This window comes from Mustelus asterias, unplaced genomic scaffold (genome assembly GCF_964213995.1).
Source record: "Mustelus asterias unplaced genomic scaffold, sMusAst1.hap1.1 HAP1_SCAFFOLD_188, whole genome shotgun sequence".
NCBI classification, from domain to species: domain Eukaryota; kingdom Metazoa; phylum Chordata; class Chondrichthyes; order Carcharhiniformes; family Triakidae; genus Mustelus; species Mustelus asterias.
In genome coordinates, this window is record NW_027590184.1 from 155,540 (window position 1) to 168,879 (window position 13,340).

A 13,340-nucleotide genomic window follows, 5' to 3' on the forward strand; every position below is an offset into this window, starting at 1 on the left:
GCTGGCACCGGGGGGAGTGTCGGCCTGGATGATGGAGCTCAAATCCTAGAGTACATACATCTACCCCCGACAGTGCAGCACTCCCTCAGCACTGGCACCGGGGGGTGTGACGGCCTCGATTATGGAGCTCAGAGCAGTGGATTCGGAGTTGATATCCGAATCTGCTGATGTGGGAAAGAATGTTACAATTCCAAGTTAGGAGAGTTCAGGTGGAGATAATCCAACCCAAGTTGAGTGATTGGCTGCACCAGTTGGAGAGTGAAAGACAAGAGGAGGGTGGGGTGGGGGGGCTGGGTGTGGGGGTGGGGGAGGGGTGGGGGGTGGGGGTGGGGCTGTGGGTGGGGGGGGGGGGGGTGGGGGGTGATGTAATATGAACCACCCCCTGGGGGCTGTAGGAAAGGATTTGGATATTCTGTGACATATAACCTCAATGGTTGGTGTAGGTCCCTTGAGGACAATATTACATCATCAAAAACTTCGACCCAAGTGCCTTCAGTAGAGAATGCTGATTAGCTCCCCCAGTGAGAGAATACATCAGCTGCTCAGTGACTCCGCACACCCTCCTCCTCCTGCTTTACCACCGCCACCACCCACCCCAATTTTTATCCCAATTATCTCCAAACGCGGTGCAGGTAACGGTGACCGTCTCTCCCACAACATACACTCCGGTGGGTTCACTCAGGGATATACGTGGCTTTATTAGCTGCTCTGTGGGAAAACAAACGGACAGAACAGTTAGAGATGGATCGGAGGGATCTCATGTCCAGCCATTGTTAATACAAACACCATCCATTGATCTGTGTGGAGGGACAGCGCTCACATCCTGAACTGAGGTTCCACACACACACAGTTGGGAATTGTTTCCAAGCGAATGAACATTTGGAAGATGATTTCAGAAACTGGTAACACCCCAAAACAGCCCAGTGAGAGAATCCTTCATCTTCTGCCTGTGTTCCAAAGTTGAGTGGAATATTAGAATTGGTGTTGTAAAATTATTTTTAAAATTGTGAAATCAACATATTGGCTCATTCCAGAGGTGAGTGTCTCTGACAAGCCTGACAATTATTGTCCCTCTCTCATTGCCCTTTGTGAATCTGGTGGTGATCCTCTCTGATGTGAGGCTGCCCATGGAGTGTTGTTAAACGGAAAGACAATGGAAGCCCCGTCTGGACCAGAGATGATTGAAGAAGCACCGACATATTTGGCGTTTGGGTTTGTGTGGGACCCGGAGGGAACCCGTGTGTTGATGGTCTTCCTCTGCATCTGTTGTTATTGCCATCTGAATGACATACATGTTCTCTAAACACTTCATGGTCCTTGTCTCCTCTCTACCAGGGTGTGATCCTCTCGATCATGAAGCCTCTGATATCTCTATACTCGGATAATTGCTGCCTCGGGAACTCTCCCCCACTTTCCATCGCTCCACAATTGGCTCATTTAGCTGCCGGGGGCCTGAGCTCTGGAATCCCCTCCCGAAACCTCTCCGCCTGTCTCTCTCTCTCCCCCCCTCAATGATGCCCCTAAATACTGCCCCCCTTCCCCTGCACACAGATTTGGGTTGTCCACACTGACATCTCCACTCAGTGTTCAATGGATTATGTATCCCTTTGACACAGCGAGTAAGGAGTTCGCAGATTACAGGTGCTATATCAATGAAATGATGTTTCTGTGAGGATGGGACTAGTGTCGGGTGGACAACTGTGACTGTTTTTCAGGGACGGAGAGGGAGACCCTTTCTCTTGGCCGGGATGGGGCAGGAGGTGACAGAGATACAGATAGCCATTGAAAGTTTTGGACAGCTGGAGGATAGGGTAGGTGGGACAGGACAGATGTTTCTGAGATTGGACCCCAGCTGGAGTGATGCATTCGAATGATTCCAAGGTCCAATGGGGTGAATTCTGACAACGGTCTGCATGGACAGCGCTGAGTGTGGAAGAGAAACGGGTGAAATTGAATTGTTTGAGGGAAATTAATCACTTCATGCAGCATTCTGGGAGACTCTGTGTTCTTTCATCTCACCCTGGAGAAACAGTCAGCAAAATCTCAGAATTAGAAATCACCTTTTCAAGGGCGATGTTGGCAAGAAATTCCTCACACGAGGAGCAGTCTAGATCAGCTCAAACATTCCTCATTTCACAGCTGAGGTTCGGTCAGTTGTAAATTGCAGACTCGGGGGTGAAAGGTTTTTGTTATTTTATATTGTTAGAGGAAAGGTCATCAGGGTGTGTGAAATTAGAGAAGATTTAGATCTCTCACACTCCAACTGGACAGCAGAACAGACACAAGGACGTCCAATGGCAACTTTGGATATCCTCAGAAACATTCGGAGTTGTAACTGCAAATTTGGAATGAATGTTCCCATTCAATAGAACATTGGCCGTGGCCAGTGGGAATGCCGGATTGTTCCTGAGTTATCTTCCCCAGAGTGTGTTAATGGATGGAGCGCCAACAACAAGAATAAGTCTTTTCCCAAGGCATTGACAATCTAGGCCCACGTCACCAGTGTCAGTGTTACAACGCGATGGGTTACTACAATCAAACCCATCACCATATGAAAAAAAAAATTGGTTTAACACGATCGGAATTAATAATTCAATGTCATGATATTAGAGAGAAATGTGGACACTTTGAGAGAATCTCCCCTGAACAGGAAAAGCCGTTGAAACTGGAGACTATGAATGAGTGAAATGAAAACCACGGACAGGACAGATGTTACTGAGATTGGACCCCAGCTGGAGTGGTGCATGAGAATGATTCCAGGGTCCAATGGGGTGAATTCTGACAATTGTCTGCATGATGTGGAGATGCCGGTGTTGGACTGGGGTGAACACAGTAAGAGTGTTAACAACACCAGGTTAAACTCCAACAGGTTTATTTGGCTACAAATACCATTAGCTTTCAAAAATGAAGGAGCAGCGCTCCGAAAGCGAATGGTATTTGCTAACAAATAAACCTGTTGGACTTCACCCTGGTGTTGTTAAAACTCTTACTACAACAGTCTGCATGGACAGTGCTGAGTGTGGAAGAGAAACGGGTGAAATGGAATTGTTTGAGGGAAATTAATTACTTGATGCAGCATTCTGGGAGACTCTGTGTTCTTTCATCTCACCCTGGAGAAACAGTCAGCAAAATCTCAGAATTAGAAATCACCCTTTCAAGGGCGATGCTGGCAAGAAATTCCTCACTCGAGGAGCAGTCTAGATCAGCTCAAACATTCCTCAAATCACAGCTGAGGTTCGGTCGGTTGTAAATTGCAGACTCGGGGATTTTATATTGTTGGAGGAATGGTCATCAGGGTGTGTGAAATTAGAGAAGATTTAGATCTCTCACACTCCAACTTGACAGCAGAACAGACACAAGGACGTCCAATGGCAACTTTGAATATCCTCAGAAACATTTGAATTTGTAACTGCAAATTTGGAATGAATGTTCCCATTCAATAGAACATTGGCTGTGGCCAGTGGGAATGCCGGATTGTTCCTGAGTTATCTTCCCCAGAGTGTGTTAATGGATGGAGCGCCAACAACAAGAATCAGGCATTTCCCATGGCATTAACAATCTAGGCCCACGGCACCAGCGTCAGTGTTACAACACGATGGGTTACAACAATCAAACCCATCACCATATGAGATAAAAAAACAACTGATTGAACACAATAGGAATTAATAATTCAATGTCATGATATTAGAGAGAAATGTGGACACTTACTTTGAGAGAATCTCCCCTGAACAGCAAAAGCCGCTGAAACGAGAGACTATGAATGAGTGAAATGAAAACCGAGACCTTTCCCAGAATTCCAGAATCACAGGTTGTTACAATATTCCTCAAAGAGGGTCTTTCCTCACAGTGAACTCCCATCTCCAATCGTTTGAGGATCTTTGTAATTAAACCCACTCCCCCTCACTTTCTCAATATCCAATCTTTTCTCTAGGCAGGTAATTAGTTACCAACTATCATAGAATCATACTGAGCTGAAGAGGCCCATCGGCCCATCGAGCCTGCACCAGCACACGAGAACCACCTGACCTCCCACCTAATCCCATTGACCAGCACTTGTCCCATCGCCCTGAATGTTATGACGTACCAAGTGCTCATCCAGGTATTTGTTTGATGGATGTGAGGCAACCCACCTATACCACCCTCCCAGGCAGCGCATTCCAGACCACCATCATCCTCTGGGGAAAACTATTTTTCCTCACATCCCCCCGAAACCTCCTGGTGAATCTCTTGGGCACCCCCTCCAGTGCAATCACATCCTTCCTGTTATGTGGTGACCAGAACTGCACACAGAACTCCAACTGTGGCCTCACCAAAGTTTAATACACATCCAACATGGCTTCCCTGCTTTGTCATCTATTCCTCAACTGATAAAAGTAAGTGTCCCATATGCCTTTTTCACCAGCCTACGAACATGCCTTTCCAACTTCAGAGATCTGTGGACAAGCACACCGAGATCCCGTTGTTCCAGAGAAATTCTGGGTGTCAAGCTGTTCATTAAAAACTTCCTTGTCAAATTCCCTGTCTCCCGCAACTGGAATCGATTTTGGATCATGTGATGGATCAGAATCCTTCATGATTTAGAGAACTTTAGACACAGCTCCTGTGTGTGTGTGTGTGTGTGTGTGTGTGTGTGTGTGTGTGAGACTCTGTGTTCTTATCTCTGTCTGTTGCTTCCTGTCAGTGTGTCTCTCAGTCTTTCTGTCTGTGTCTGTGTGTCTGTCTGTGTCTGGGAGCACCATTATGGACTGGATTCAAACTTTGGGCTGTTAAACTGAACAAAATGAGGGTGAGATGATGAAATGTTGACCACAAACAGCAGCTGCTGTGATGTGTTTACTGAAGGACATTAGTCTCCACTCTCTGCACAGATCTCAATCTCAATGATCATAAAATCCGACAGTGCAGAAGGAGGCCATTCAGCCCATCGTGTCTGCACCGACCACAATTCCAACCGTACCCCCACATATTTACCCTGCTAATCCCTGAGGGTCAATTTATCATGGCCAATTTCTGGACTGTGGGAGGAAACCGGAGCACACGGAGGAAACCCACGCAGACACGGGGAAAATGTGCAAACTCCACACAGCCAGTGACCGGAGGCTGGAATTGAACCCAGGACCCTGGCGCTGTGAGGCAGCAGTGCTAACCACTGTGACGCCCCGAGATGTGACCAGCTCCAGGAGACTACAGGAGAAAGTGCCATTTAAATAATGAGAACTGAACATTGTGTCAATTCAGGGTAACAGGAAATAGTTTACAAACTGTCAGAGACGTCACAATGAACCAATTGTGGGAGAAAATTAAACATCAATAGATTTCCAAATCAATCTGGGTGCATCTTAGTCACAGTCAGTGTTTAGAAATATAGAAGATAGGAGCAGGAGGAGGCCATTCGGCCCCTCGAGCCTCCTCCACCATTCATTACGATAATGGGGGATCATCCAAATCAATAGCCTAATCCTGCTTTCTCCCCATAACCTTTGATCCAGTTCAACCCAAGTGCTGTATCGAGCCGCCTCTTGAATCAACTCCTTCCTGAGGCAATGAGTTCCACAGGCTCACCACACTGTGGGTGAAGAAATGTCTCCTCATCGCCTTCCTAAATGGTCGACCCCAAATCCTCAGACGGTGACCCCTGGCTCTGGACTCCCCCACCATCGAGAACATCCTCTCTGCATCTACCCTGTCTCGGCCTGTTGGAATTTTATAAATCTCTGTGAGATTCCCCCATCTGTCTGAATTCCAGCGAAAACAATCGTAACCTAGACAACCTCTCCTCATACATCAGTCCTGCCATCCCTGCAATAAGCTTGGAAAACCTTCGCTGCACTTCGTTACAAAGGTTTGTAACGGAAACCTGTGGTTTCAGCTCAGAAACACATCACTGAGAACAAATATAAAGTTAATCCTTGACAGAGAAAACAATGGATGAGGGAAGATGTGTTTAAATACACTGATAAAAAAGGTATTGTGAGAATGTCTACCGAATATTTTGAAGAAATTCAGGATTAAAATCTTGGATAAATGACCACCAATGATGGTGGACTGACAGACTGCATCGCCCTGCCCTCACTTATACATACACATCCAGAACTGCACTCGTCCAGTTAAATTCAAGCTATTTCAAATCGAAATAATGATGAAATATCCCACACAAATCTCAGAATATGTTAATGAGCAGACACGTTGCATCGTCACGAAATGTTGAGGATTCGGGCACGATTAAACAGTCTAAAAACAGACAGAAAATTATTTAATGGGAAAATGAAAAGTGTTCGAGGAGCTAAAGTGAGCAGTGGATTCTTGGGGTGTGGGTGGGTGGAGAGAGAGAGACAGAGACAGAGAGAGAGGGAGGGACAGAGAGGGAGGGATCGAGCCATAGAGAATGGGAGAGAGACAGAGGGAGATGCAGAGAGAGCAATGAATCGTAACTGAGGCAATAAGCAGGTCCCCCATTCTCTTGCTGAATGAAGGGCTGAATGGCCTGCTCCAGCTCCTATTTGTAATGACCTGATGATCTTACGATCTTGGGTAAGTATTTAAAAATGTACGGGCAGGGTGACATTGTGAATTAATGTTGAAAACGTGGTTGGAAATTATTCCATTTAAAGTTACAGGAGCGAGATATACATGTACTAAAGAGGACTAAAGTGTGGATTTGCGAATATTAAACTGGGACTGTGAATAGCCGAACAACTGGTGTCAAGGATCGGTTAAGCCCGAGACGCTACATTAGATTTTCCCTACCTCCTTTCTCCTCGAACCAAATAAAAGGCACTGTGAGGAGGACACGCAAACTAAAAGTAAGGTAAGGTTCTCATTCCATGAACTTTCTTAAGTGTACAAGGGCAGAGATGGCAGTCTGGGCAGTGATATGTTCCTCCTGCCAGGTGCGGGAGGTCAGGGAGCTTTCTAGCGTCCCTGATGACAATGTCTTTGGAAAGTATGACCAGCTGCAGCTGCTCATAGACCGCGTGGTTCAGTTGGAGCAGCAGCTGGACACATTGCAGAGCATACAGGGGTCAGAGAGTGTGACAGACACTAGTTTCCGGGAGGTGGTCATACCACAGGTTCAGAGAGGTAGATGGGGGACTGTCAGGAGAGGCAGGCAGGTAAGGCAGGATTTTCCTGTGGTTATTCCCCTTTCAAACAGGAATACCGTTTTGGATATGTTGGAGGGGGGACAGCTACTCAATGGAAGATACCAGCAGCAGCCAGGCTTGTGGCACCACAACTGGTTCTGTTGTAGAGCAGGGTCGGGATCAGTGCAAGCGAGTGATATTAGTAGGAGACTTGATAGTCAGGGCTGTGTTGCCTCACTGGTGCCAGGGTCCTGCATGTCACTAAGCGGGTCCACGGCATCCTGAAACAGGAGGGTAAACAGACAGATGTCATTGTCCACATTGGCACGAATGACATCGGCAAGAAGAGGTCCTGCAAAGACAATTCAGGGAGTTAGGGAGGGAGCAAAAAAGCAGGACATCGAGGGTAATAATCTCAGGATTACTCCCCGTGCCACGTGCTAGTGAGGCTTGGAGCAGGGAGATCACACAGTTCAACATGTGGCTAAAGAGCTGGTGTGGGGGGAGGGGGGTTTAGATATATGGATCACTGGGATGTCTTCTGGGCAATGTGGGACCTGCACAAGAAGGACGGTTGTACCTGAACTGGAGGGGCACCAATATCCTGGGTGGGAGGTTTGCTAGTGCTCTTCGGGAGGGATTAAACTAGTGTAGCGGGGGGTGTGCTTGGGGGTGGGGCGGGGTGGTGCGGGGGCGGTGGTGTGAGGTTGGATCTCGAACAGCAGGCCAGTAAGTGTCAGGACTGGGAATAAAAGTGAGACTGAGATAAACATAGCGCAGAGTAAGACCAGGCAGAGGGAAGTCGCGGGGCCTGGTGCAACTGGAGGTCTTGCTGCATTTGCTTCAATGCAAGAAGGTAAGAGAGGTGAACTGAGAGCCTGGGTTACTGCATGGAATTATGATGTAATTGCAATTACGGAGACATGGTTAAAGGAGGGACAGGACTGGCAGCTTAACATTCCCGGATATCATTATTTTAGACGGGACAGAGGGGGAAACAAAAGGCTTCGGGGAGTTACATTGATGATTAGGGAACACATCACAGCTGTGTTGAGGGAGGACACATTGGAGAGATCTTGGAGTGAGGCTGAAGTTAGGAATAAAAAGGGTGAGATCACAATGTTGACAGTGTACTACAGATCTCCCAACAATCTGCAGGAGACAGAGGAGCATTTGTGTCGTCAAATCCTGAAAAGGTGTGAAAAAAGCAGGGTAGGTATGGTGGGTGACTTTAACTTCCCCCATATTGACTGGGAATCGCTTACAACCAGGGGCTCGGATGGAGAGCAATTTGATAGTTGTGTCCAGGAGGGCTTTTTGATACAACATGTAGATAATTCAACCAGGGAGTGGGCCATACTAGACTTGGGATTGGGGAATGAGCCAGGCCAGGGGATCGATGTTTCAGGAGGGGAGCATTTTGCGCTGAGCAACCATAATTCCATAGGTTTTCGGGAAGCCATGGATAAGAGTAAGAGTGTCCCTCGGGTGAGGGTGCTTAATTGGGAGAGGGACAATAACATCCAAATTAGACAGGATCTGGGGAATGTGGATTGGGAGTGACTATTTCAGGGCAAACATGCCTGACATGTGGGAGGCTTTTAAAGGCCAGTTGATTGAAATGCAGGGTAGGAATATTCCCCCAAAATGATGGATACAAATGGCAGGATTCAGGAACCATGGATGACAAGGGAAATTTTAATCTGAGACCCAAGGAAAAAGGAAGCACACGATACATCCAGGCATCTAAAAACTGACAAAGCCCTCGAGGAGCACAGTGAAAGTTGGAAGGAGCTTAAACGTGGAATTAGGAGGGCGAAAAGGGGGCCATGAAATGTCTTTAGCAAACAGGGTCAAGAAGACTCCCAAGGATTTTTATGCAAATATTAGGAGCAAGAGGGGAGCAAGAGAAAGAGTAGGCCCACTCGAGGATAATGGAGGGAAGTTTTGCGTGGAACCACAGGAAGTGGGTGAGATCTTTAATGAGTACTTTGTATCAGTGTTCACCAAGGAGAAGGACATGAGGGAGGTTGAGGTCAGGGATTGGTATGTGAACGCTCTTGAGAACATCAATATATCAAAGAAGGATATCATGGGGATAAAGGGATCAAGGGATATGGGGGGAAGGCGGTATCATGATGTTGAATTTGATGATCAGCCGTTATCATAATGAACGGTGCAGCAGGCTTGAAGGGCCGAATGGCCTACTCCTGCTCCTACGTTCCTGTATCCCAAAGAACTGGAGACAAACTAATTCTGTGCTGAGTCTTTGAAATGTCAATCTAATTATTCAATCCTGGACTATGTTGGTCCCACAGCCCCGACAGTTCAGGGGCACAAAGTGATTTTGTGACCGAGTGAATCTTTGACTGAAAGAGAGATGAAAATAGTTGGGGTTCCGTGTGAGGCATCGATATGGGGCTTGTGTACAGATAATGTCCAGTACAAGTGGTGGAGTTCCATTCTGGAGTGGATGGAGCTGTGAACGGTGACAATTTAGATGGTTAAAGGTGGAGATTGACAGATCAGTTCTGAGGAGAGCAGGAAGCTGATGTCCTGTTTCTAATAAAAGGCTTTAGTCTCCGCCCACTTGTACAAGTCACAGCTCAGAGATGTGCTCATCTCTCACACAATGAGTGGGGAATAGAGTCGGTACGAGTTCCCAGATCTGGAAGTTGACAGCATTACAGACAACTCGCTCGCTCGCTCCCTCCCTCACTCACTGTCACTCAAACTCTCACACACACACAATCACACACACAAAATCAAACAACCACAATGATCACAAAACATCTGAAATGCTGTTGCAACATTGAAATGGAATAAAAACAGAATGATCTGAGCAATGGAGAATGTCCAGCACTGAGGGGAATATTAATAGTGGCGAGGTGTTATAATGGAAAGCAGTGGTTACAACTTGCAAGAGGTTCAGTTCAAAGAAAGAGGAACTCAGACAGCAAGAAGCAGAGGGTCAGATTGAAACTAGTGAAAGATAAATTCACTGGAATATCCACTGAATGTCGATTCTGTCTTTTCCATCAGTTTAAATGGTGGGACAGACCCTATCAGACAGAAACAGCCCCCGGGATCTCTCCCCTTCCCTCCCATCTTTCACCCGGCAGCGGAATGACATTAACCAAATATCTGCTGCCCCCCACCCCCTCTGGCCGCCGCCCTTGTCCTAATTCAAAACAAGTCCCATTCACCACCCCCCCCATAACTACTCCCCCCACCGCCCCCCCCGCCACAAACCACCCCCCCTCCCCCCCCCCCCCCCCCCCCCCCTTCTCACAGAAGTCCCCCGGCACCATCCCCATTGGACTGAACAAAAGCTGCATTTGAAAAAATGTTCAAACATGTTCTCCAAACTCTCCATGGTCCTCGACTCCTCTCTGTCTGTGTGTGATCCTCGAGATTATGAACCCTCTGATATCTCTACACCCGGATAATTGCTGCCTCGGGAACGCTCTCCCACTTTCCATCGCTCCACAATGGGCTCCTTCAGCTGCCTGGGGGCCTGAGCTCTGGAATCCCCTCCCTCAACCTCTCTGCCTGTCCCTCTCTCCCCCCTCAATTACGCTCCTAAAAACCTCCCTCCCTCCACACAGATTTGGGTCGTCCACACTCACATCACCACTCAGTGTTCAGTGGATTATGGTTCCCTTTGATATGACCGGTGAGGGGTTACTGCATTACAGGCGCTATATCAATAAAATAATGTTTTTGTGAGGATGGGACTGGTGTTGAGGGGACAGCAGTCACTGTGTTTCAGGAACAGAGAGGCAGTTCATTGCTGTTGGATGGGGGGTCGGAGGTGACAGAGAAACAGGTCGCCAGTGAAAGTTTTAGACAGCTGGAGGATGGGTTCGGTGGGACAGGGCTGATGTGTCTGAGATTGGACTCCAGCTGCTCCCTCCTCATGAGGGTGGTGGGAGACACTTTCACTTCATCAGCTATTGGATTCCAACACCCGGGGGAGGCGGGGAGTGAGGAGGGTGGGGGGTGGTGGGGGGGGGCGGGGGGGTGGTGGGGTGGTGGTTGTTGGGGCAGTGACCCCGGCATCAAACATTTCGTGAACCAATCCTGGTCAGACTGTGCCATCATGTGGCAATGATCAAAACCTGCCTCCCAGTTACAGGACCCTTCATCTGCGGACTGGGCCCTTCACACCTCCCCCTGCCTCAATGCCCTGGTCACCTCTGACCCTTAACCACAGGCCAAGAATATCGGCCCCAAACCCTCAGGAGTTGAGGAATGACCGGGAAGATTACTCAGTTACACTCCTCCCTCCTCATATCTAACCTTCCATTTTCTGACAGTGGATAATACCTGATTTGTGAAAGTCAGAATGACTTTGAACAGATATGTTCACAAGTTCCGTTCCCAGTCCCTCACCTGCTATTGTCACCCTCACAGATTCACTCAATGGGGAAGATGACTGATCACTCTGACACCGATAAACACACTGATAACGGCCTCTTTGGTTCAAAGCAGTAAACGAGAATCTTGCAGAGTTGTCCCGTGTGGAAACTGGAGGAAGATTGGAAGGTTGATCATTCTTGTAAATGCTGAAGGTTTTACCGGAACAATGTGTCTCCACATTGCAGGTGAGGATGACATTCTCTGTTTCTAGATACACTCCAGTCGGTTGATCCAGTGATATCTGCGGCTTTGGCATGTCCCCTGTGTTGGAAGGAATGGAAATCTCTGTTAGGAATGGATCTCCAGGGTTTCATGTACAGAGGGAATGAGCTAACTTACTAACCATTGTACTGGTGTTGAAGGGAGATGTTTGCATCGGGAACTGAGGATGAAGAAAAGGGAGTTTTCGGATGAGTTCTTGAAGAAACAGTGAGATATTGGAATTTACACAATGGATTTCAGTAACTCAGCTCATTAGAAAACGATCCACAGCTAACGGTGTAAATGTGAAGTGTAACTCGTTATTTAATGTAGAAAGTCAAATCACAACACTGAATAAAATAAACCAGCTGGGATTCCCACTCCAAAGTGAGATGTTTAATCAGTAATTGTCCCCTGGGTTACAAGAGAAAGAAGGATATGGTTTAATTTGCGGTCAGTATTTCTGTTCAGTGCAGCTGATTTGAACATTTGATTTAAAGGGGTGAAGATTTCCTTTAATCTGTGTCTTTTCAAACAATGGAGTCGCTTTGGTGAAATCAATATATTGGCTCATTCCAGAGGTGAGTGTCTCTGACAGGCCTGACAATTATTGTCCCTCTCTCATTGCCCTTTGTGAATCTGGTGGTGATCCTCTCTGATGTGAGGCTGTCCATGGAGTGTTGTTAAACGGAAAGCCAATGGAAGCCCCGTCTGGACCCAGAGATTATTGAAGAAGCACCGACATATTTGGCGTTTGGGTTTGTGTGAGACCCGGAGGGAACCCGTGTGTTGATGGTCTTCCTATGCATCTGCTGTTTTTGTCCATGTTAATGAATTCACTCCCCCCACATCCCTTCCTCCACTCCTCCCTATAAACTCATTCCCCAGTCACGACCTTGAGCCGGCTCTGTCTGAGGGGTGGCAGAGGCATTTCACAATCTTAGCAACCGGTCAGACCCTGAGTGACCTTCTGACCCCCTCACCTCCACCGCCTCTCAGTCCACCAATGTCCATCTCGCTGACATTGCCTGACTCCAGCCCCATTTCTCGCTCTGCCTCCAGATTTGTGTCTTCCAACTCTCCCATCCGTCACCCAACATCGGAATGACATGAACCAAATACCTGCTGGTTCCCCGCCTTGTCCTACTTCAAACCAAGTCCCATTCATCCTCCCCGCTCCTGTTCTTGCAGAACAACATAATCCCCCAGCCCCTCTCCCACCCCCGCCACAGAATCCCCTCTCCATTGAATAAAGGCTGGATTTGAAAAATAAATCATACATATTCGCCATGGTCCTCACCTACTCTCTGTCTCTGTGCAGTTCTCGAGCTCATCAAGCCTCTCACAGCTCTTGTGATGATAAAGTGTCTTCAAGAAAGGTTTTTGAGTAACGTTGCTGTGCAGGATTTTTCTCAACAGGCAGTTCGAAAAGCCCGGTGAGGGGTTACTGCAAATAATGTGAGGATGGCGCAAGTGTTTGATGGACACCTGTGACTGATGTTCAGGAACAGGGAGGGAGCTCATTGCTGTTGGACACGTGAGGGAGTGGGAGGAGGTGACAGAGAAACAGATAGCCGTTGAAAGCTCTGGACAGCTGGAGGATGGGGTGGGTGGGACAGGACAGATGTTTCTGAG

The 13,340-nt window shown here is 47.6% G+C and overlaps 1 protein-coding gene across 1 annotated transcript in view; it reads right to left on the reverse strand.

Moving 5' to 3' along the window:
• Nucleotides 1-13,340, reverse strand: part of LOC144485344 (Fc receptor-like protein 5) — a 43,850-nt gene that overhangs the window by 16,528 nt on the left and 13,982 nt on the right. Inside the window, exon 3 of the mRNA XM_078203543.1 lies at nt 11,478-11,765. Within this exon, the coding sequence (XP_078059669.1) occupies nt 11,478-11,760 (283 nt within the window). The 5' untranslated portion in view covers nt 11,761-11,765. The remainder of the gene's footprint in view (nt 1-11,477; nt 11,766-13,340) is intronic.